Genomic DNA, 24,027 nt, shown 5'->3' with positions numbered 1-24,027 from the left:
TGTTTACAGTACCGAGTCGAAATCGCACCGCTCGTGAATAGCGATTTCTGGTGCTGGACATGAACGTTGCAAACACACCATCATACGATTTCCGGGACCCAAAGTAGAAGAGTTCCAAAACGGCATACCTTTTTTTCTTTCCCATCTATTTGTTACGAGGAAATTCTCGTTTGGAATTTGTGTAACGATTTTGGTGCATATATATTCACATTATATATAATATTACAATATTTTTACGACACATAGGCAACACATTATTTTCACTATTTTATGCAAAACTCGAATATGATCTACCCAAAGCCTCTAATTGTGTTTTGCTATTGTCAGTATCGGGATCATACAAACGTAATGATTTATTGCTCTAACACGTATTTGTCTACAATTTGTGTGATCATATCACTGATACGTGTGCGATACTGTTCATACTTCTCAAACCCACGTATACTGGCGCGCACGAACACGGTCGAATTGTTTTTACAATCAAACTCATCCTCCGTAGTTTCGTCTCGCTCATAACAATCTGATTCTGGTGGCCAGTGGAAGTACATACAGCTTTCGATCAATCCCGCCAAATGGTAATGAGTGCAGGATTCCAAAAACTGTGATTTTGGCAAAACGTCTTCCACTTCCAGCTGGTTGACGGCTAAATGCGCAGCCAAGCTGCTGTAGTACACATCCTTCCACTCTTCTAGGAGAGGATCGCGAAAGCTGCTTAACGTCGATATCATAATAAGAGCCATCACATCATACGCAGGTGGGGCGATTCGTGAGAACTGAAAATCAACTAATTTTGCATCGATCGGCCGCCCTGGATAGAAATACACATATCAATCGATTAGCAAATGGGTTGTTTGGTTTTATGAATCTTTAGTTTAGATCGGAAGAAGGATTACCTGTTTTTGTCCCGCTCGCGTTGTTTTCATACTTGAACAAAATGTTGTTACACCACAAATCGCCGTGGTTTAGCACATTACGGAAAACGGTCGATGGTTTGGCGAGCTCATAAATACGGCGCACCGTTACTGGAATACGTTGGAGAATGAATTCTAGCTGCTCCGAATTGCGATATTTTTCAATCCTTTTCGCTACTTCGCACATAACTTGAATACAGTTTTCAAGATTTGTTGTTCGCACGTACGTATCGCTATTGATATACACATTTTCTTTCAGCAAGCTCGGCGCGCTTTCCGACAGCTTTGCCGCTGCTTCCGTCAGAGTTGTTTTAGTTCGTTCCTCATATATTAAGGACATTGCGTGTAGTTTTGCGATTGTCCGTAAGGCCATTTCGATGTGTGCCTGGTTTAGTAGACCTGCCCCTCTATCGGCCATCATCCCGTATCCTTGCCGCCTCAAGTCTTCAAACACAATCATTTTTGCTGGTTTCGTCAGATAGGTGTTGGGTACCACGTTTCCAATGCCATCGCAGTGCTGCGCTAGCTCCGGAAGCAGCTTGTTGTATACGAAAATTTCTTTTTCGAAACAATGCATCTCCTCTATGTACTCAGCCAGTTTGGGGTTGCTCTCCGGTAACATCTTAATGAAGAAGGACATTTCTTGACGGCCAGATGCAGCAACAGTTGTATCGTTTGTTGTACAGGTACTTTCGTAGTCTTCTTGCTGTTCCTTCTTGTGCGCCAATTTCTCGTCAACAACGACAACTAGAATGAGGTGATCGGCCAGATATCCGATGGGCTCGTCGCTGATACGTTTCAAGCCGTACGACTTGACCTGCGTCGCTGCTTGTTTACTCCTTTGCATCACTAGCTGCACGTCTTCGTCAGCTATTATATCAGCGGGCTGCAAATCCATTTTTTGTTAACTGTTAAACGTGTGCAATCGGTAACAAATCTATAATGTACTGTCCACAAAATATTGTGGCCTCCTTCGTCACCGAACACTGGAACACGCTTGAGGGGCCACTAGCTTAAACAACGACGTTCTTTCATACTCGGTGACGTAACCCTGTCAACAAATTCGCTGAGTCACCATTTAATATGTTCCACGATGTTTGTAGCTCCGCAAAGCGCGGTACATTTCCTCACGTGCAATAAATGGCAAACTTGAAGCAACAGGAAGTTTCTACAAACATCCCCACATAGCTACAAGCTATTGCAGCAGCATTCAATGCAAATGCACTGTGGGTGTCCGGGTTGGGTTGCAGTTTTATCACAACAAGCGTACACTCGTAACTGTCGCGATGCTTCTTCCCGCACTGATCAGCTTCACTTTACACTATTTCTACACAAATGGCACTGTATGCTCTTTTCCCAGCATATTTCTCGTTTTAGTTAGATTACACGGATAAGCGTAAGAGTACGGAATGGTTGTAGGTGACCGACCGATCAAAAATTTCCCTTTTTCCTTCCACGAAGCGCACTTGATAGTGCAGATGACAGCGTGCACCTGCAAACCAGCTGATTTTGACAGTTATTGAGCAAGCAATCAGGCTTCCAACACAACCCTGAAACATTTCATTTCAAATTCACGAAATATTTCACCTCGAAAGCCACGTGAGCTCACGTACAGAAACGTAAAAATCATAAAATAATATTTAGCTCTCTAAGTGTTGAAGAGCAAATTAGTTTCATTAACTCACAAACAGGGTAGAAAATGCTTCCTTCGAAAATGATACTCAACTGTGATATGAAACTCACACAAAAGCAATATAATATTCCTAGCTGCAAATAATCATCTGCTTAGCTAGCGCGTTGATACCTTGACAATTGAGATACGCAAAGCAAATATTCATCTTTGCATGATAAAAAGCGCGTAGTCGCAAAACGCCCCTCAGTCTCGGCAAGTGACACGGTTGAAGAGGTGTGCAGTTTCAGCAAGAATATACAATCAAATATAAAGCTGCAAAATAGGTTTCCCAAAATGGAATCAACGGAATCTTATTTATCAATCGATGATTGTACCGCGATAGTCAGAGCCGATCCAAAAATAAGTGAGCAACAAGTGGAAGTGAACAAATTCGAAACGATACCTATCTCTGGCCAACCGGGATACCTCGGACAGTACAGCTATTTACGCGTGCATTATGAAGCTGTAAGATAATTATATTCTGTAAACGAAACAAATTGTGGATAAAACAATTCTCTGCGTTTGTGTCATTCAAAAACAGGCGCATGGAACGGCCCAAACGTCTAGCAGATACTTTATGAAATCGCTTCCGTATCATGATTTGGTGCTAACAAAAGCCGTACAAGAGTGGGGCATTTTTCGCAAGGAAGCCGAAATATATTCTCAACTTTTCAACCGATACGAACGGAGCCCTTCCAAAGTGATCAAGTGGGCTCCCGACTGTTTACTTGCTCGCAGTAATTTGCTCGTGATGGAAGATCTAACGAGTGCAGGATATCGAACGATTGACTTACGGACCACCCTCGACGAACGACACATGAAACTAGTGTTTGATCGATTGGCGCAAATGCACGCATGTTCTTTGCATTTTGAAACCACCCAACTTGGGGGCCATTCCATCGGATCTTTGTACAATCAAAGTGTTTTGTTTGAAACCACGTTCACTCCAACGAGCGGCTGGTTCGTAGCTGGATTGAAGGTAACCGCCAAAATGTGGTTTGTATATATGACTTCAACGTCGCAGCGTGATCGTGTATCGTCGTATCGGTTGTCTTTTGTATTTGCAGGGAATTCAAACAGTGGCTTTAGAGAGAAACCGTTTTGCAAAAGATCCTGCTAGAAAGACGATTCTTCAGCAACAATTGTGGAGCAACTTGGAGCGAATCTATATTCTGGCCGAGACCACAGATCAATTTCGTTCGGTCGTTGTGCACCGTGACCTGTGGGTTAACAACATCATGTTCCAATACGACCAAGCGCGGGAACCGTGCAACGATCCTACCGATTGTAAAATAATTGATTTTCAATTGGCGCGCTATTTGCCACCAGCAGTTGATTTCCTGAGCGCTTTATATCTCCTAACGGACGGCGAACATCGCGCACAGTTTGCGGAGCAATATGCTGAGTATTACTATACTTCCCTTCAGCGAAAACTAACGGCGCTAGGCCTGAAGAATGGCTCTGCTATCCTCCCGAGGGAACAGTTCCGAGCAACACTATCGCACTATCGTCTACTCGGCCTCGTTTGGGCGGGTGTTCTTCACGGGTTCGTAAACTTTCCCTCGGGTCTTCTGGACAGACTTCATCGAGAAGATCCTCAAACCTATACCCGCTTGTCGATGGAGAATCGAGACGATTTCATCATCAAGTACTACGATACGGATGATTTCTTTCGCGATCGGTTAAATGACGTCGTTACGGAGCTGTTGCAGTACTTGTTTGGCTTCGAGTAACCTTTATAAAGCGTAACGAATAGAAAATAAAGATCCAACAGTGGTGAAAACGATTTTCGCCCCATTTCCATCCATTGATTACACCATTTGTATCAGATCTTTTACGATTCCGGTCATTCTTTCGCGATAGTTGTGATCGTTCTGCAAGACATCCAAACACAATTTAACTTTGTCAGCTCCACTAAAGCTTTTGTAGCACTCGGACGAGGAAAATATGTTATCGATGTAGCAGCGCGGCAGTAAAGTGACATGATTCATCAAGAAGTTTTCAATCATCCCCGACGTTTTGTACAGCTCACAGGACTCGTAGAACATTGCCGCCGGATATAAATCGCGCCCGTCTGCACCGAGAGCGGCGGGATGCTTCGCCAATTCCGACACCAAACACTGGTAGTAGTGTTGCGTCAGTGTGTCGTAGTGCTGGTGCCGGAATTCACCGGTGGTTGTGAGCGTTAGGAGCATGTTTACATCGTACGCTGGTGGCGCATAGCGCATGAACTGGAAGTCAATCAACAAACATTCCACCGGCACTCGGTGCTCGGCAGTTGATTCATATCGAAACATCACATTGCTCGCCCACAGATCACCATGGCAGGCGACATTCTTGTACTTGGTTGAAGGCTTTACGAGCTCGTAGATTTGCAGCATAAATGTGGAAACTCTCGGCAGAATTGTTCGCAACCGTGCCTCGTCGTCTCGTTCAATCTCGCCAATAAATTGAAGCAAAATATCGATCGCATTTTCGAGCTCCTGTACGCGAGGATTGTTCTCTCGCCTAATCCATGCGTTTTCGTTCAACACTCCCGGAAAGTGTGCCGGCAAATCTACACCCTTTTCCCGCTCAAACAGTAGCGTTGCGGAATGAAACTTTGCTAGGGACGCAAGGGCGCATTTTAGATGTGCTTCATCGAGCACGCCTAGCTCTGCACTGGCAATGCTCTGGAACCCTTGCGTGGCCAGGTTTTCCAGCACCAACACTTCGCTGCCCGTCGTTGCTTCCGATAGAAAACACTCGGGAGCGAAGCGCGAAAAGCGCCGCAGTTCCGGAAACAGTTCGCTGTACACTCTTGCCTCTTTGTAGGACGTTCCTATCGCGGACAGGTAGTTGGACAGCTCGGGAATGGATGTTGGCGTAGCTTTTAAAAACAATTCCAGCCGCAAGTCCGGTCGCTGATCGGCAGATAGTTCCAGGATAAAATGGTCACCAAGATAGCCGGCACGATTTTTCCCGTAAGGGCGCACTCCAGCTCGAAGGTTAGAAAATTGGGGGACTTCCTCGTCTGGTGCTCCGTTCTTGCACCTCCAATAATTACGCCAAATAGCAGCTAAATCCTGTCGCGATAGGCCAGTCTCAGCAGACGACCCGTGTGCCACGTCCATCTTACAAGCGATACAGTTTCAAACTGGACTGCTATCTCCAAACACCACCACCACACTCGCTATATGCGACAGTAGAAAGTACGTACGTCACACGCGTTGGCAGTTGTATGTAGGTGTGTTTGTATGTTTGATTGTACGCATTTTATGTCGCACACATGAATTTCTTTGTGTGGGGCATTGTTTTCGAGTGTGGCACTGATAAGATAGAGTACAGCGGAGGTGAACGGTGTACATCGATTGGTGGTAACATTAACGGGGATAATTGGGTAGCTTATTAAAGCCCTTGCCCTAATCCAATTTTGAGGAAGTATTGGCCTGCCATTTCTGTCTCCCTATGATTTGATGATGTTGGTCGGCCCGGTCTTCATGCGGCAGGACCGGGGTTCAAATCTCATACGGAACGTTTTGGCTACCCAACTACGCGGTATGAAGTCTAGTAAGCCAGATGTGGCAGGCATGACCAAGAAAAGACAGGTCGTTAGATCAACAGGAGAGAGAGAGAGAGAAAGAGATTTGATTTTACGCGTAGCTGGATGGTCAGTCCTGCGTATGGGAAGGCGGTACGTCCGGTTGAGATTCGATGCCCGATCCTGCAACCAGACCGCTCCGATGTTATATTGTATTGTAAATGTGTAATATTCACACTTAGTAACGAGGTTACTAATAATAAGAAATGCAATTTAAAAACTAAACATAAAGTGCTCCATAACGGCATACGGCATCACATTCCTTGTAGAGAAAAAACTGACTTTATTAAATGCTTAGTCATATAGAGGATTTCAGAAACGAACATTTATATACCACTAAAAACGGTACGACCGACGAATACAAGAAAAATTACAACAAAACATCATTGTTGATTGTTAACCACTCCTAACCAAATGCTGTGCAATTTTACAAAAAAGGGCAAACTAACCGACTAAAACACCAAGTCCATTGGTTCATCTAGCAATTTCCTAAGGTCTTTACCTGCCACATGCGACGATCTGCTGCTTTTAGTAGTTATCATTCGGCCAATCTCTGCATCCGCCAAATTGCGAGTCGATTTCCGTCCAACGTTATCCCCATTCACCGCACTACCTTCTTCCCCCTCACTGGCGCCTAGCTCAGCGTCTGCATCTGGCCCAGAATGGCTGTCATTATCAGCCACCGGTGCAGTTTTAGCTGCCACATCCAATGTCCTCTGATTCGACGACGGCTGGCAACCGTTCTTCCTTGCCCGACGTCCTTCGTCGACCAGCAGCGAACGCAGGAATCCCTTACACAGCAAGCTTATCGATGCCATTGTGTGAGTGGATGACGATATGATCTGCACACAAATGCGAAAGGAAGAGAAACAATATGTGTATATAGAATAACTGATCCATTACCAATATTGACTACTATGAATGTATTCAAAAATGTCGATAAATAGGCATGACTTTATCGAACCTTTCACAAATCGAGGAGTATCGAACGAGGAGTAGAGGAATGTAAGCGACAGCTACCAGATGATCCGCGTGGAGACCACCACCCATCCTCCCAGTCTTTCGTTCCCTAATCCCAGCCAATCGTTCCCCGCGTTTCTTGCGATTTGCGCACTAGAAGCTGAAGTCTATCCGACGGATGGACTAGCTACTATATAAAGCGAAACTAAAATGCTGATGAAGTATCACTCCGTAAACGATAGCTGAGCAGTGTGTGTGTGTGTAACAAAATTTCAAGTTGGTTTGAAGCATTTTACGAAAAACTGCATGAAAATTGCTCAAAACATTCCAAGTGATCATCGTTACAAAATTTCCCTCTTTTTGCAGCAATATTGCAGCCTGACTCAGAGTATCTTCGTGAGCAGCGAAATGGTTCAAAAAGTTGTGTAAATGCAAACAAGTCACAGTCGAAAGTTTGATTGTTTCAACACCTTTACGTAAAACAAATTGGACAGTTGGACCGCTTGCTTTCCCATCCGTACAGTTGGCATCTTCTTTCCTAAACATGAAACTGTACATATTTCTTGTGTCTGCATTGATTGTGATCTGCGCGTTCAGAGACTGTGCCGTGAAAGGATGGCCCGTTACTAATCCGGAGGTGGTAGACAGCCTCATATTTGCCGATCCGGAAGAGGTATGTACACTCGTATTTTTGTCGCTCCATTGAGCACGTCAAGCGCAGACTAGGCAAAGACGTACCGCTCATCAGCAGACACGCTTTCGCTTGTGTGGGGTGGGTGTTACCGCGTTCTTCTTCTTCTTTTTGTTTCGCTGTAATTTGCAGGCTGCACAATCGATGCGAGAAATTCCTCAATGGCACTGCCTACGATATTTCAAGCATGACATTCATCTGATGCGCCGCTGTAGAAACTACAGAATACACATGTTGCGCCGGCCTGCAGACACAATGTAATGAACATACAAAAACTAAGACACCACACATGGAACAACACATATGCCGAAGAGATGCAGCGCTGCAAAGTTTAGCCATAAACAGTACTAATGATCAGTCATCTACACAGTTTTAAATTAATAAACTTTACACAATCTTCAGTATGATGGCACAGAGCCGCACAGTACCGATCACAAACGGTACAGCAGTTACGCTAGTCATGCGATAGGAATGTAAATAAAAAGTAGCAGAACTCGTGGATTATGATAAAAACGTTCTAACCTTCTGTGTGTAGCCCTCCTCCATAGGCATGTATTAGTGTGTTGATTTGCGCGCCCTATTCAGACTTATTTCTTCAACTGAAGCCAACCTTAGCTCAGCAATGTAGTACAAACTATATACTATATCCTAGCGATTCAATTTTACGAAATGACCCATAGCAGAATCACAGAATTGCAGCATAATAAAAAGTTTAAAATCTTGATAAACGGGGCTTTTTTTTGGTAACTGTATTGTGTCGCTACTTACGTCTTTGAGCGCCGATTTTGAGGTGTATTCATAGCTGGCACCAGACTGCACCGTGCCTGCGTACGACTGTACATGCGAACCACTGGCTTGTTTGCTGTACATCGCGGCAAACGGCGTGTTGGGGCCTATCGTAGGTTCGTTCATGCACACCACCGGCCCCAGAGACTCCTCGTCACTGTCGGAAACTAGTTGAAGCAATTCCTGGGGAACAAACAGATAACAACGATGACGATGACGATATCTTAGCAGCCGGGCATTATGCTTCATTTACCTGTTTTTCATTCAGAAAGAAGAGCTGTGACGTTGCCTGCCAATCCACATTGAAGGACTGCGATCGAGGATAGCGGCGGGGAATCCACGCTGCACCAAACACCTTTGGCATCGCGATCCGATGGTACAGTGGCATCGGTATGTTAGGAAGAAATACATAAACTGCACAAAAAAGCGATTACTTGCCGAACCTTGAACGACGGAATTTGCCTTCCTATAGTCTTACCTTCATTATTTTTTGTGAAAGCAGCGATCAAGTTTGTGAATGGATCTAGCACCATCTGATCGATGGTAAGCAGCACCGACACTTGAACTTTTAACGAGAGCAAATTCCAAACGATCAGCCTGCTCTCGGTACAAACGAGAAGCAGGTGCGAAAATTGACCGTAGCAGAAGATCACTTTTTGAATTTGAGCAAAACTCTTTACGGGCGTTGCATCCTTTCCCAAACCAACGGGCCTGCTTTCTTTGACATTATTTGCGCTTCCCTGTCTGGATGATATCGCTTCATCCGATGGACATGCAAAGACGTTTTCCACATGTTTATCCGTTATGGCAGGCAGCTGGCGCCGCTCAAAGTTGCGCAACCGACGGTACTCTCGGAACAGAGTGCGTGAATCGATATTTTTGATCATGTTGCGCAAGCTTTGGATGGTGTTACGGTTTTTCCGGCTGGAAGAGAAGAGTTTCTGCCGAATTCTGGTTCGATTGTCCTTCGTAGTCTGGCAAATGATTTCCATGGTGTGGTACAGCAAGCATTTTTGTGCCATACTTAGATGCACACTTCCTGCTGATCGATGCACGATTAGCCTTTTCAACTGTCCAGAGATGCTGCTTGCCTTGCACTGGTTGGTTGTGTGCTGAACGGCATCCAGCATTCGTTTGGTGTGCTGGGAGGAGCTTTTGTCTTTTTTCGAAAGCAGAAAACTATTTTCCTTCCCATTCAAAAGTGCCATCATTTCTGCGACAATCCTTGTGCGAGTATCCTCGTACATGTCTCCCTTATCTGCCTTGTTTGGTGGGCTCTTCTTTACGCTTGGTGGTAGCATTAATACGGAGCGGTTGACACAGCCATCGAGGCCACTCGGTGGGGAAAGCGTACACTTTAGCTGTAATGTTTCAGCATTCCACGTGCACAACACATTGCCAAACCCGCCAGCCAGCAGGGAAGCATCTTGCGAAAATGATATTGATTTCACGGGAAGGTTGCGGTGCTGTACGCTCCCGACACAGGTCCATACCAATTTCGCAGCGCTGTTGGCGCTTTGAACGCTTTCCAGCGACCACACCTTTATGCGCCGATCTTGTCCAGCGGTAGCGCACTGCAGGTCCCGCTCGCGAGTGCTGCTCGAAAAGATTATATCATTCACTCCGCCACGATGGACGTTTTCGAAGTTGATGCAGAGCGCGTACGTTTGATGCGATTCATCGTACTTCCAGAATTTCAGACGAGTTTCCATCGAATATTCGTTATCACTCCAATTTTCGACCGTGGCCAACCAATACGCATTCACCGCAACGTTTGTCACGATCGTATTGTGGAGCACTACTGCATCTTCCACCGTGTTGTTATTGCGCTGTGTTATGTCCAGCGTGTAAAGCAAACTTTTTGTGTATGTCGAAAAAAATTGAATGCACCCTTCCCTGCCATTCAGCACAATCGCTTGCGTTCGGGGATTTACGCGCAAGCCGGCAGGGAACAGTTGCTGCTGCGCCGTTTGATTCGATATTCTCGAAAAGCTTTGCACTATCGCAGTTTGCTTATGAAGTGCGTTCATTATTTGGATGCCATTGTCGGCGGTGCATAACACCAGTTTGAGATTTTCCGGACCCACCGCTATGTGTAGGATGGTGTCGGAGAGTCGGGGAATCACGTCGGCCTTTTCCTGCTGTCCCACATTCCACTTCACTAAAACACGCTCAACGCCGCCGGAGTAGAAGTGCGTTCCGTTGGTACCGAACGCCAACGTTTTTACCGCAGTTGCATGCCAATGGTACGTTTCGGGAATCGGGCGTTTTTGTTCAAGAAAATTTCGATACAGCACCACTCGTCCCAGACTGTCCCCAACTGCCACAATCGGATCTACTGGGTGGCAAGCTACTATCTGCGGTATCACCCCACTGCAATGGCGGCGACTGTCCACATAAATGGACGGCTGCAACCGGCACCAGTACCATCGGTCGAGAGCTATGAAAGCGAAATAGTTCAATCCGCGCCCTCCTGGAGCCGCAACAATGCGCTGATCCTCAACCCGGATGTTGCTCTCTTCGTCTAACGAGTGCAGCTTCACATTCAAAACTTCCAATATTTTCTTCCGGTGCGGACAATACTGCAGGAACAATCTTCTGGACGACGTACCGAATATAAGGAATGATACGGTGTCATGCTGGTCGTACAGCGTGTGAAACGATTCCACGTGGAATTTAGTATTTTTGAGCACTTCAAATTTTTCACACAGCACACCGGAATCTATTTTCCACGAAATAATTAAGCCATCGACCGTGCAACCGTATACGTGCTTGCTGTTGGCATTATCTATCGCCATACCAATCAAATCGCTTCCGTTCGCCGTATTCTCATAGTTGTGAACCAGCTCTCCCGTTGTGACGCTGAACGCTTGTATGCTACTCTCGTAAATTATGAATAACAAGCTGAAAAAACAAATTTGCAGTCAGAAATGGTTTGCTTGATGACGATAACGATATTGCTCAAACGAGTGCTTCATACTTTCCATCTGGCGAGAACATCGGAGGGTACTGCACCATGCATCCGCCGGCTATGCGCCTTATGCGTAGACCATCTTCAACGCCCAAATGTACGGCAGGCTCACTTGTTTTTTCACTGCTAGGTTTTCCACCAACGTTAGTGAGCGCGTTTGCTTGAAACATCGTTTCAGCGCGCATCATGAACGCGATTTAGCAGCAAAAATTCACAATATAATTCAATCGCCGCACAGACTAGCGAACACGCCGCTAGAACGAATGTAAACAAAGTAGCTTTTTAGGTTATCTGTCACAAGCACATGGATGTTGACGTTCTCTATTGTTCACACTGGGTGAAGCTTTGGACATTTTTAATTACACTAAAGGTGAAATAAATCGATGCATTCGCAGCGGCTTTTATTTGGCTACTGAAAAGATTTGCGAGTAACCAGGAAAACTATTCAAAACCTCAGTACCTTTATGGCGGACTTTCAATTGATTTGATGTCGAATATAAATTTTGAGACGGTCTCTTTGGAAATAACCTATATTCAATCATATGTGTGGCAAACTAGGATCGCGTATAGCAGAGACTACCTGTACGTGGTTTCGTTTCATTGCTATTCGCAGCGTGGATTGAGAGCTTTTTGTGTATATTTTTTAAACTTTTTTATTGCCTTTTTAAACTGTTGAGCTAGGACGATTACTAAGAATAGATATGCGTTATTGAAAAAAATTTTCAAATTACGCACAAAATATCCTCAATTTGATAGAATAACAATACAACAACAACGGTAATGACAACAACAGTTATCTTGGGAAGATTATTCGAACCGGTTCTAGCTGATCCTGTTACTTTGCACAAACCATCTGTAGCATCACATTCGCTGCGTTTGTGCGATTGAGGGGGAACAAAATTCTAGAATCTAACTCGAACTCGAACGAAGTAAGTACAAAAATCAAACATATTAAGCTTATCATACTTTCAGCAAAAGAAATGCTTTCAAAACTAATCCGCTTTGTGGGACGCAACCTAATGTAGTACGAACCATGTGATTTTTATATTTTTTGCGTTCAACAACCGCAGTCAGTTCGTGCCTTCCATTCTTAATGATTGGGCATCTACTTCTAGTCCTACTTGCAACGTACCCCATTTGTACCGGAATCGATCTTTCATTCATGCAGATATTCGTGCTACATTGGAATGATTCCAAATGAAGCGAAAAGAATAGTTGGGCACACAATTTTTAGCGACCCGAACGTGCGAGCTCACCCGGGATAAGATGCCCTCATTTCACCCTTCGGGGAACGAAATGGTTCCAAAACCCAATATACATTGTGCTCTATTTGTAACATACGTTAGTACACGTGGCCAGGCCGTTTCTAATGAAAAAATATTCGTTTTTAATTTAAAAAAATATTAATCGTATTTTTTGCAATTTCAGCCCATCGCATTTCACTAAGATTGGTTGGTTGGTTGTTTGGTTGGTTTGCTATTTCGTCAGTAGGACCTACGGGTGAAGACTAGCACGATGATCGCTTGGCGAACAACGAACAACGCAAAAGCTTTTGCGATTTGTTTGATCTCCATCGCCGTAATCTTTTGTAGCTTTACTGTAACTTCGGCTGCATCATTACATTCTTTAAAAAAGCAAATCAACGAGACAGCAATCGAGCACGGTTCAAGCGAGTTGGAACCACTGGATCAACAAAACGTTGCCACATACGATCAACGCCAGAGTGGAAATTATAACATACATGTTAACATAAAGGATGTGAAAATAGTTTACGGCGATAGGGGTGAATTTGAGGGTAGTTTAGACGATGATACCGTCTACGATTATGGAGAATACGATTACGATCCATCTCATCTGACTGTAAGCCCTTTACCCATTTTTGGAATCGGGTCCGTGTCGCTGACCTCCAGCAAACCGCCGAAATCATCAACAGAATCACCTATCTCAACTATTAATCATATTACAAAACGCACAACAACCAAACCACAGCCTACAACAATTAAAAATCCTCCTGCTACATCCAATTTAATTACATCGACGACGGAAATCCACGCACCGGATTTTGACGCAACCACCACGCCGTTTGCTCAAAAACAACCGATTGAAACGCATACATCGAGTAGTACAATGTCTTCGCAACCTTCCACTTCTACTAGCAGCATTAAAACAACAGCCAAGCCTGTTAAAGTGCAGCCAGAAAGTCACGACTCTCAGCATATACCAGTGCAGGTGATAGTGGAACCATATTTAAAACGTAAATCTTAAAGTATTAAACTCAATTTGTTAGATCAATTTGAGCGATCTGAAAGGAACTCATTTTACACAACGCTTTACACTTATAAGTAACTAAAATGCATCGGATAATCCTTCTAAATGATTGTGAATTGCATCGCAGTTTTAATAGTATCGATAATGCAAAATTCCACATGACTGAAATTACTATTTTATACTTAATTGTTTATAAGCAACGAGCAATAAACAAAAGGATCATTTCCACATAAACGGTAGACTTTGTAGTAGATGATTTAATCGATATTTCGTTTTTACCATAAATAAGCACAACCGATGTGTGTGATAAGGTTTGTTTGCTTTTGTTTATTAATATTGCTGTTTACGCAAATCAACTTAGAAGACCTAACCGCTGGAGAAACTCATTGCATAAATACTAGTAAGAAATTGCAGTTTTTTTGTTTTAATACCCACCAATTCGAAACTGCAGTGCAAGGTATCCTGAATTTACTACTGACAAACATCTCAGTTATGCCGTATCCGTATGGTACGGAATTATGAGTTGAATTATGCAAGTTAAAATAACGGTCTGGATGTTTGTGCGACTGTCGTAAATAATTTTGAACGTTTTTTTTTGTTTGTTATTACGTGATGCATTCGAATTCTTTTGGACAGCTTCAATTGGTAGAATGAGCTTCTCGCTTAAGTACATCAAGTACCACGTGACCGTTTGAAAAAAAAGGGTAAATAATTATACAATTCTTTAAGAGCCTTTTTTGTCTAGTTCCTACGCAATTAAATAAAAGTATAACAAATCACAGCCTACACAGACAAAACAACAGCGGTATAAATGCACCGATTGCAATGAACACAGGTAACATGATAGAGGAATCGTCCAACGAGTAAGGATTCGGTTGCTTGGGGCCACTAGTTTTACGCACTGTCGAGGCAGGTTTGACCGACTCGTCCGGTGGGGCAGTCAGGAAATCGTCCATGATGCTGTCGTCCCCAGTTTCGACGGTAGGTCCGTCGTCGTCCGACAACGAATACGGTAGCGAATGGTAGTGATCGCCAACGTGGTCAATTCCGTTAGCACTAGCAGCAAGATGATCGCTATTTAACGGTGGCAAACGAGGCAGGGTGGCCTCGTTGTAGTCTTTGATGAGCAAAATTGCGTTAATTTTCGGGTTATCTTTGTAACCCTTCAGGAACTCTAGCTTTAATTTGCCTCCCCGGATTTCCGAATTCTTTTCCTTCACGTACAATCGTCCCCGCGAAACGGAAAAGAATATCAACTCATCGTGAGCGGTGCCTTTGCCGACTAAGGCATAGATGTCTAGCTCCGATACGATCGTGTGGCGATCGAGGAGCACGTCGAACACTTTCATATTCGGCCCGTTGAAGTACACCTCGCAAAATTTAAGTATGAGCACGTACTGTCCATCCCCCGAGACGGGAATGTCGTAGCTAAAGGTGTCGTGATGGTAGCGTTCCGTTTGGTACAGAATCTCGTCATGCTTGTTCACTCTATTGATCGCTAGCAGCTGGCGACCGTAATCCGATTCGGTGCCTAGCTTCCCCTTTAACGGATCACCCAAGTAGTATATTCCGTGGGAATCGGTATGCGCATCACCACCGGCATTGATCGCATAGATTACATTAAACGGGCTGCCGAGCGAAGTTCTGGCAGCGCACAGTACTGCCAACACGCTGAGCCAGAGTGTACCGAGCTGATGGCTTACCATTGTTTAGCAATGCAGGATGTTTTATAAAGATGGATTACTATTGATCTGAAATGTGGAAAAAGCACACACACATGTAATTTGGAACGATCGGAAACCGACTGCCAAGCGACAGTGCTGTTGGGTTTTGTCGTTACCTTATCCTTATCCGCAATTGTGTGTTTTCTACCTAACATCTTTTTGCCCCAACACGAGTCAGCGATGCTGAAGTTGCCATGTAAATTACTGTGCTACCATGCGCTTCAAAACTTTTTAATCGCCGGCAACATTACGTGGCATTTCAGTGGTATGGAGAATAGTGTCGCGACGTTCGCATAATGTGAAGCGAGTACTCGATGCGTATGTACCGAACCTTATAAAGATGGTCCTAATAAGACCACTGCTCTCGTCGGGGCTTCCTTCGGGCTTCTCAAATGTAAGAAAATGTTTTTCTATGCAATGTTTGAACACAATAAATAGCCTTTGCTAAAATTCGTATGCTCTGGCTTCTTCTGTTTCGCTTTGACGTATCAATTTGACGCAATATGTTGTTTTCCTGGCCAAGGCTGGACTATGCGTTTATGGGTTCGAGTCGAAAGGCGTAAGCACGTGTGCAGTTTGAGCCGGTTGCCATAGCATTTTTAAATTTCCAGCTTTGCCTAGCTCACCGTTACGCCCACCAGAAAGGGCGAGATAGTTGATTGGCAGACGAAGGCATCGAGGATTGTTGCAGCAGGTCAACACCCGATAAGTAAGTAAGTAAGTAACGGAGAGTTGGCCGATCAAAAAGTATAATAGCAACATTTAAAAACATGTCCGACATTTTCAAACGCTCCACCAGTCATCGCACCGCACCTTAATCTCTCCCGTTCCCAATGGATGAATTTAATATTTAAAATCAATTTACATATCGAATCGCGTGCTTCACGAATTTGCCAAAAAACCCAACCTGGACTGAACGCAATCAGTTGCAGATAACGGTTCATAGCACTAAAATGTGCAGTAAGAGGGCTGTGGCTTGTATCGTAAAGATTGCGATTTTAATTGCCTGCGTACAAGAGTGTAAATCTATGCAGCTGAATGGTGCTGCAATCAGTGCAAGTCCAACGAAACAAGCACATGAACTAAACGAATTCCAGGAAGACGATATCCACCTCAACCTCGGTATTATGTTAATGGAGCTGGTTGATCGAATGGACTACGGTCACTGCTATGCTATTTTGTTCGATGAAGTGTACGAACATGCCTTGAGGGCGGATTTCTTCCATCACATTCATCATGCCGCCCGGTATGTGGTAAAAATCGCCCAAGACGAAGATACGTTCGATCCTGGTCCAGCTTTACGGTGCATTCTCGAAAACATTCGAAGAGTGGGATGTGGAGGCTATGTCATCCTTATGGGCAATGGAATTCAACTGGAACGTCTGCTAAGATATGGCGATAAGACGCGCATCCTAGACACACGTGCCCGGTACATCATAATGCACAATTATCGACTATTTGTGCCGCAGCTACACTACATCTGGAAGCGCATCGTTGATGTGCTGTTTGTGCGACCGTTAAGGAAAAAGAGCTTCAAGTGGACGGAGCGAAACCGGGACAGCTCGCCTGTGTACGAATTAAGCACAGTTCCCTTTCCGATGCCAATCAAGGGAGTGTTTTTCTCGAAAATTGTAGACTTTTGGCAAGCGGGTAAATTTCGGCTGATAAACACCACCTTTTTCGCCGATAAAACCAGCGATCTTCGCCACCAAAAAATGCATGTCGTTGTGCTAGAGCATACACCGGCCGTGTTCAAATCGCAATCACTTGATGGAGTGTCGATAAATGCTACTAATTCCGACATTGCGAGGAGCAACCTTTCGACGGCCGCCGCTTCTACAGTCTACTATGGGGTTGAAATCGAGTTGCTTAAAGCAATTTCAAAGGCCATGCGCTTCAACATGGTTTTCTACGAGACTTTCGACGCGGATGCAGAACGATGGGGCACGGTCAGGGATAATGAAACGCTTACCGGGCTGCTGCGGGAAATGCATGAAGGCAGGGCCGATTTCGCGCTGGCCGACTTACACCACACCGAGTACAATCTTGGCTTTATGGATCTGAGCATACCCTACAACACGGAATGTTTAACCTTTCTCACCCCCGAAGCATTGAGCGATAACTCGTGGAAAACGTTGATTCTACCCTTCAATGGAGAAATGTGGGCAGGTGTACTGATATCCCTGTTTTCCGTCGGGTTCGTGTTTTACGCATTCTCCAACACGCTGCACTGCATTCACCATCACAAGCGAGCATATCAACCAGAGCACGATCTGCTGCAGCGACATCACAATCGGAAGGGACGAACGGTCAACCCAGTTAAAAAACGTTGCCTGAGAGCAATGCGTACATCGAAGCTGCCCTATCGCCTGAAACGTTTAGTTTGCCGCGAGTATAACATTAAAAAATACTCCGCTAACAATGCGCTGAGAAATCTGCACATGATACCGTTCAAGCGCAAACCAGAACCGTGGCATGATCCCTTGCCAGCGTACGACATATTCGATACCTTTGCGGGGTGCATTATCTACACGTACAGCATGCTGCTGCTGGTATCACTCCCCCGTCTACCGGCTGGATGGCCTCTGCGTGTCCTGACCGGTTGGTACTGGGTGTACTGTGTGCTGGTTGTGGTCGCCTACCGCGCATCGTTCACGGCGATACTTGCGAACCCGATACCCCGGCTGACGATTGACACGCTGCAGGATTTGGCCGAAAGTTCCATCAGCTGTGGCGCTTGGGGCGAACAAAACAGGCTTTTCTTCCAGATGGCACAAGATCCTTACTCCCAAACGATAGGCGCCAAGTTGGAGCATGCGCCCGACCACAACCAGGCGGTGGAAAAGGTTAGCGAGGGCATGTACGCATACTACGAAAACATTTACCTTTTGCGGCAACTGCGATCCACCAGGAAGTCGGAGAAGGCTCGACAAACGCTTCACATCATGCAGGAGTGTGCAGTGCATATGCCGATATCGATCGGGTTGGAGAAAAACTCCCCCCTGAAGCATCAGGTCGACCGGCATGTCCGAGCATTGATCGAGGGAGGTCTCACCATCAAGTGGCTTTCCGACGCCATCGAACGGTTCCAGTCCAACATTGAGATACCGCCGCAAGAAGCTACGATCGATTTGAAGAAAATGTATGCCGGCTTTGTGGCCCTCGGCTTCGGTTACGCTGCAGCTGTGTTCGCTTTTATCGCGGAAAAATTGTACTGGCGCTATTACATCGAAACCAATCCTTCGTTTGACAAATTTTTGCACGGTTTTACGTTCTTTGCAAACAAGCGTAAAGGTTAAAATTGCTGTTCATTCACTCACCAATCACATGCGCCACATGGTTAAATGTAAGATAGACGTATATTTGCTTGTTTTATTATGTTCGACATTTGGGGAGATTTATACAACGCTTGCAAACGCTTTTTTATAATTTTAAAATTCATTCCCTTTACAAAACCTAGTCCGATAAATGTCGCGTGTTTTCGTGCAAAACCACACCACAGTTGTTCCAAGCTTCTACTATTAGACATTTTGTTTTACTTGTGTCTCACGTTTACTTTCATCCATCTTGCTTTAATTGAAAGCTTTCGTTAATTAAACTGAAGTTGCAATTAGACTAATCGGAAAGAATAGAAATTAGGTGCGTTTTCTCAACGGTCAAGCGTCAGCTGCTGGTTATGCTCGTGTCCCCGAGTCCCGGTACTTGATGCAGTGAAATTCAATAGGAATAGTTAGTATGGGCGATATATATGCAAGTAAATTAGAGACGGTAGACAAACGTACCTTTCATCAAATTGGTTCAAAAGGCTAACCTATTGCTGCCAGGATCTTCGCAAGGGATTTTTTTTATACACATAGTTTGAATATCTAAAATAAAACAATACGGAAGTTTAAAATGTATGTAGCTCTAGAATCAATATGAATTGTGTAGTCATTCGCATAGATATTTGATTTTAGTAATAAACTCACTTCAAACAAAATGAGATAAGTTTTAAAAATGTCCCATAACCAAGAATGCCGTTCTTTAGACCATTTCTTTATGCATGATCGACTAGTCAGTATCACGCTTGTGGCATCAAGGAACAATTCACAATCAGTTACCATCCTGTGCATTACCAAGCCCATTGCAAACTATGAGTAAAATTAGTTGAAACTGTAAGCAAAAACAGGCAACTTCTCTTTGCCCTGCCTCTTCCTTCAATATTTTTCATTACTTTATCTGGATGATCAATTTCAATGCCATGACAGCCATACAGTTATTATTGAGCTAGCATTAAAAGAAAACAAAAAATATAATATAGTAGTAAGGTTATCTAAAGTCAGTCGGGTTTGGCAAATTTCGGTCGATTTAGGCAAATTTTTGTCAGCTTGCATTTTTGTTTGTCCAGTTTTGTGTTTATTGAATTAACACCGTGCTCTGCAGTCTGTTGTATAAGTTGTAAAAGAAATGAATCACCGAAAAAAAATGTATCTATAGGTAGAGTTACAAAATGTTTCCTATCTTATTTTTGTTAGGCAAAAGTCCAACAATGTTACAAAGAACGAAACAAATAAAATTGTGCGAGTAGGATCCAATCAACGCACAAAGTATCACTACATAAGACAACCTATTCAATTTAGGACTACTTCTCATCACTGTAGAAACTGACGAATCATACGAACGATTCGTTTTACTTACACTTAAACTGGTATATTCTGATCTTTCTAGTAACTGCTTTCTAGTGAGATCGCATTCGATGTGTCATCTCAAAATAACGAACTAAATCAAACCTTAAGTTCTATTGTTTTTGCTTGCCATATATGCACTGTTGGCATACACTTCGTCCAGTTTATATGTGTATTTTCCAAACCTTCCACTCTGGCTTACATCGTTCTTTGCATTCTTAAAAATAGCTCAATCTAACTAAAGATGATAGTTAGGGAAAAACTCAACGGCCCCTGTAAGAATATTTTTCAAAAATTATTGAATGAAGTTCACCTCACGATGGTAGTGGTAATCACAGTACTGAATCTATTTCATTGTGTGGAATACGATTAAAATGACCCCGCATCATCAAACGAAAGAAAGAGAACCAAAAGGCAATGCTATTGATCGCAAACATTAGTCATCGGGCAATTGAATTCTCTATGTTAATAACGAAATAGGGATATCTCTGAGGGATTTTATTACCATTTTCTAGTTGTTAGCAGATTGGCTTACTTAAATTAGCAATCGTTACCTTCGGGCCGGTTCACTGTCTGCTGCCTATACATATTTCAAATCTATTTTGCTTGAAGAGGAATAAAAACGTATTTCGTTTGTGTTGCATCTTTGCTGCTTGGTTTACTGGTTTTTTTTTCCTGCCAGTTTAATGCGCGATTACTCAAACTGTTTCGTACAACATATGACTTAAGGGCGATGCTTAATTGGAAATTATTTCATGAATTACTCGCAACTGGATTCTTGAAGTTTGCTTTTGCTTTGCTTCTTGTGTATTACAATAAAGTTTTGCCAAATCGCTTTTTCATTACATTTCTTGCATAAAATAATTTTGAATGTTTTCATGCATGTTAAGTGGCTTGCATCGTAATCATGACACGTCACATCCAAGAATTAGCGGCCAGTTCGCAATTTTCTCATCCAACGCAACCACTCGCTTTGCACGATTCAAGTGCGCCGTTATGTTTTTATTACTATTATTTTAATGAGTCAGACTATGTAGCGTTTAGCTTTGCGAAGTACATTGTAGGGTTGATTTTGTTGTTACAAATAGATTCATAAATTAGTATCGATTGCGCGTAAAAATATACAGACCTCCAATATGATGAAATCACGTAGCGTACCTGCAATTACAAAGAGTATGTATTGACCTTCGTTAGTGGTTTTTTCAAAAGCGATTTGAGTGAAGCTTGTCTAAGTTTTTCGTATCCGTTTTGAAGGTTTTAATCAAATGCATGTGCTACTTTTTGAAAACAGTTTTAAATGGATATCTATATCATCATGCGAAGGGTTTATGTCAAGTTACATTTGCAGCTTTTTTATTGAAAGAATGTATACACAACAGAACTGCTAGTTTCAATTCGTTGAGCCAAGAAATGCTAGTGTTGGCTAAGTAAATAGTACGCAGATTTTTGAAATACTGCATTTCAAGCGACACAAATAAATCTTAAAAATGTGTTTCCAAGTGAAAAAATTAAAAATATAATTTTTACTTACCGTTTTGTCCACAGACGAGCAATTCTATCGTGCTCTTCTCTGTTTTGCAGATATTGGGTGGCAATACTTCCAACGAGCGGATCAGCTAAAAAGGACATTTAAAAGCTGTAATAAATATGTAAGAAAAAAGTACTTTTTTAACATACCTGGATTGCAGTCTGTCAGTAGGGAACAAATGGATAGCAACACTTTTGAAATGGTCAGTGCTGGTGACCAGTTATCTTTTAAAATGTCCAAACAAATCACGCCTTGGCTGTTTATGTTGCAATGATATATTCTAGTCCGGAATGTAACCTGATGAATGAAAAGATCGTGTTTTTAGTTTTCTAAACATACTATCGGCGTAAATTTTGCTTTTCTTTTCGTTTCCTACCTTGGGCGGTTTGAAAGGGTATTCCGGGGAAAAATGAATGTCCAAGAAAAATACACCCCCTTCATAGACCGATCCGGGTGGACCGAGAATGGTTGACACCCATTCATAGAGGTTATCACCCTTCGGTCCAGCACTACAATTTGGAGGAGGATCAAGTGTAATTTCAGCGAGCTCCTTTTGGATTCGTTTAGCAGAAGTTCCTAAGGCTTTCGATATTTTGGGATTTGATTTCGCTTCCTTTGTCTCGGGTTTCGGAACGGACGCTTCTGTTCCGGTAGTCGTTCCACTGCCGCTCCCATTACGGCGGCCTCCAGCACTGTTGTTTCCATCACTGTTACTGCTACTGCCACTGCTGCTGCCACCGTTTCCAGTGCTGCTTGACCCGGCACTTGTCGACATTTTGTAGGTGTACTCTTAAATCGTGCTAAAAAAGCAATTCAGGAACAAAATAAACACAATTATAACTTTTTACGGAAATACAGGGTATATACTGTTTGGTTGATAAAAAAATACATTTCTTTATAAGTTTTCTGCTAAATTTCTGCTGGAAAGATTTAATTTTTTCTAACTTTTCTTACTGTTTTTCTCCTTCCTGACCCTGTCTTATTTGCCAACAGGACATTGAAGAAGTGATAAGAAACTAACGGCATGTTTATCTGTAATCCATACCAGTTTAAGGTAATCCATACCATTGGGTGTTGTGTACACACAAAAAAAACACCTCCTTTAAGAAGACTGATGAATAGAAGAACTCAAACACAATTATTCTTGCATATTTTAAAATATCTCAAAATACGTATACACAACACACATACAAATTATCAAGAAAAACGGATGGAAATCCATTGCTCATAAAATTATCATCTTCACAGCATAAAACATAACTTTGATTCTGTCTCATAACAGCGGCCATTTTGACTGCAGCACAGAAGCGATGAATGCATTCTATTGAAGATATTTCTACATTCATTTGTTTATGTTAGTAGATATTTAGCCACGGGTATATAATATCGAAAATACAGTGATACAAAACAACTGCACTCGAAATCCGCCATTAACCAGCGCACTAAATGACCAACCAATGAACTATCTGTCGTCCTTCCTACGAACCGCCGGATCGATCTTGGAAGGCTATGAACCGGGCAATGTCATTTACTCTTGGTGTGCTCTATTGCAATACGAACGCTCGCCCTCACTTCTGTACGGCAAGGTTAAATCTTTTGCGGCACGATACTATGCTGTGCCAATGGATGGCAGGTTTAATGGGCTTGAAATTGCTATCGAACCGATATTCACCTCTTGAATATTTCGACCAGCCTCATAAACAGCTGAATTGGCTTCGAGGCGTGCTATTTGGTTTTCTTCCTCATTGCACTGCAATTCGCACCATTCTTTTCCTACCTTTTCGGTAGCAATGAAAACGATGTAAACTTGTTTGATTATATTCTTCGACGCAATTCAATATCGAGGACCGTTTCCGTAGTCTGTTACTAGCAAGGGCACATATTATTTGGATTAAATCACTGCAAAAATTACCTTTCTGGCCCTTTTCAACTCTGATCCTACGTCGGCTTTGTTCACCACCGCTTGCTTTAGCTTACGCTGAGGCCAAAGCTACGAAACAGAAGCAAATTCAAGATCGATACAGTAGGTGAACCGCAGGGCTGTCACAGCTGTCAACACTGACAAATAGACCTTTTGAAACGGCCTTTTCTTTACTCATGGTGAGCCCACCTCATATACATCTTCTTGGGTTTAATCCTATTTTAAAATATTGTTTAATTTTGTTTTTATATGCCATATCGAATATCAGCAGCTTCCAAAAGTATTACGTACAAAGAAGTTACATCTTTTGTTCCAAAATATTCCAAGATTCAATTAAGCTTTTATCAGCGC

General features: G+C 43.2%; 9 protein-coding genes across 14 annotated transcripts; 4 read left to right on the top strand and 5 right to left on the bottom strand.

Annotated features, from left to right (window-relative positions):
- Positions 1-176: 176 nt before the first annotated feature.
- LOC118514044 lies at positions 177-2,409 on the bottom strand. Its single transcript, XM_036060530.1, has 2 exons — positions 894-2,409; positions 177-808 (listed from the first exon to the last, which is right to left on the bottom strand). The coding sequence occupies exons 1-2, from the start codon at positions 1,807-1,809 to the stop codon at positions 354-356; spliced, it is 1,371 nt and encodes a 456-aa protein (XP_035916423.1). The 5' UTR covers positions 1,810-2,409; the 3' UTR covers positions 177-353.
- Positions 2,410-2,768: 359 nt separating this feature from the next.
- On the top strand, positions 2,769-4,394 carry LOC118514047. The gene is made up of 3 exons (XM_036060538.1): positions 2,769-3,048; positions 3,125-3,562; positions 3,651-4,394. The coding sequence occupies exons 1-3, from the start codon at positions 2,878-2,880 to the stop codon at positions 4,314-4,316; spliced, it is 1,275 nt and encodes a 424-aa protein (XP_035916431.1). The 5' UTR covers positions 2,769-2,877; the 3' UTR covers positions 4,317-4,394.
- On the bottom strand, positions 4,288-5,850 carry LOC118514046. Its single transcript, XM_036060537.1, has one exon. The coding sequence runs from the start codon at positions 5,694-5,696 to the stop codon at positions 4,395-4,397; it is 1,302 nt and encodes a 433-aa protein (XP_035916430.1). The 5' UTR covers positions 5,697-5,850; the 3' UTR covers positions 4,288-4,394.
- A 437-nt stretch (positions 5,851-6,287) lies between these two features.
- Positions 6,288-8,542, top strand: LOC118514057. Of its 4 annotated transcripts, none has more exons than XM_036060551.1 (3): positions 7,269-7,399; positions 7,490-7,796; positions 7,947-8,542. In XM_036060551.1, exons 2-3 carry the CDS (start codon positions 7,668-7,670, stop codon positions 8,073-8,075), a joined length of 258 nt encoding a protein of 85 aa, XP_035916444.1. In that variant the 5' UTR covers positions 7,269-7,399; positions 7,490-7,667; the 3' UTR covers positions 8,076-8,542. The 4 variants fall into 4 exon arrangements, with proteins under 4 accessions (XP_035916445.1, XP_035916444.1, XP_035916446.1 ...); XM_036060553.1 differs by having other exon boundaries at positions 7,347-7,403; XM_036060554.1 differs by having other exon boundaries at positions 7,363-7,380.
- LOC118514039 (WD repeat-containing protein 75) lies at positions 6,423-11,850 on the bottom strand. Its single transcript, XM_036060523.1, has 5 exons — positions 11,581-11,850; positions 9,079-11,504; positions 8,854-9,014; positions 8,583-8,783; positions 6,423-7,005 (listed from the first exon to the last, which is right to left on the bottom strand). The coding sequence occupies exons 1-5, from the start codon at positions 11,757-11,759 to the stop codon at positions 6,616-6,618; spliced, it is 3,357 nt and encodes a 1,118-aa protein (XP_035916416.1). The 5' UTR covers positions 11,760-11,850; the 3' UTR covers positions 6,423-6,615.
- Positions 11,851-12,138: 288 nt separating this feature from the next.
- Positions 12,139-14,073, top strand: LOC118514054. Its single transcript, XM_036060547.1, has 2 exons — positions 12,139-12,500; positions 13,000-14,073. Exon 2 carries the CDS (start codon positions 13,087-13,089, stop codon positions 13,834-13,836), a length of 750 nt encoding a protein of 249 aa, XP_035916440.1. The 5' UTR covers positions 12,139-12,500; positions 13,000-13,086; the 3' UTR covers positions 13,837-14,073.
- Positions 14,074-14,139: 66 nt separating this feature from the next.
- On the bottom strand, positions 14,140-16,061 carry LOC118514052 (malectin-A). Its single transcript, XM_036060545.1, has 2 exons — positions 15,680-16,061; positions 14,140-15,590 (listed from the first exon to the last, which is right to left on the bottom strand). The coding sequence occupies exon 2, from the start codon at positions 15,543-15,545 to the stop codon at positions 14,616-14,618; it is 930 nt and encodes a 309-aa protein (XP_035916438.1). The 5' UTR covers positions 15,546-15,590; positions 15,680-16,061; the 3' UTR covers positions 14,140-14,615.
- A 602-nt stretch (positions 16,062-16,663) lies between these two features.
- LOC118514037 lies at positions 16,664-20,663 on the top strand. Its single transcript, XM_036060519.1, has one exon. The coding sequence runs from the start codon at positions 16,691-16,693 to the stop codon at positions 18,860-18,862; it is 2,172 nt and encodes a 723-aa protein (XP_035916412.1). The 5' UTR covers positions 16,664-16,690; the 3' UTR covers positions 18,863-20,663.
- On the bottom strand, positions 19,941-23,782 carry LOC118514038 (ubiquitin-conjugating enzyme E2-24 kDa). 3 transcript variants are annotated; one of them, XM_036060520.1, is made up of 5 exons: positions 23,668-23,782; positions 22,132-22,555; positions 21,905-22,052; positions 21,759-21,843; positions 19,941-21,385 (listed from the first exon to the last, which is right to left on the bottom strand). In XM_036060520.1, the coding sequence occupies exons 2-5, from the start codon at positions 22,528-22,530 to the stop codon at positions 21,373-21,375; spliced, it is 645 nt and encodes a 214-aa protein (XP_035916413.1). In that variant the 5' UTR covers positions 22,531-22,555; positions 23,668-23,782; the 3' UTR covers positions 19,941-21,372. The 3 variants fall into 3 exon arrangements, with proteins under 3 accessions (XP_035916413.1, XP_035916415.1, XP_035916414.1); XM_036060522.1 differs by having other exon boundaries at positions 23,533-23,708; XM_036060521.1 differs by lacking the exon at positions 23,668-23,782 and adding an exon at positions 23,428-23,532.
- Positions 23,783-24,027: the final 245 nt, after the last annotated feature.

Source organism: Anopheles stephensi, chromosome 3 (genome assembly GCF_013141755.1).
Source record: "Anopheles stephensi strain Indian chromosome 3, UCI_ANSTEP_V1.0, whole genome shotgun sequence".
Lineage (NCBI taxonomy): Eukaryota > Metazoa > Arthropoda > Insecta > Diptera > Culicidae > Anopheles > Anopheles stephensi.
Note: the sequence above shows the minus strand (reverse complement) of the source record. Positions and strands in the feature narration are given on the sequence as shown.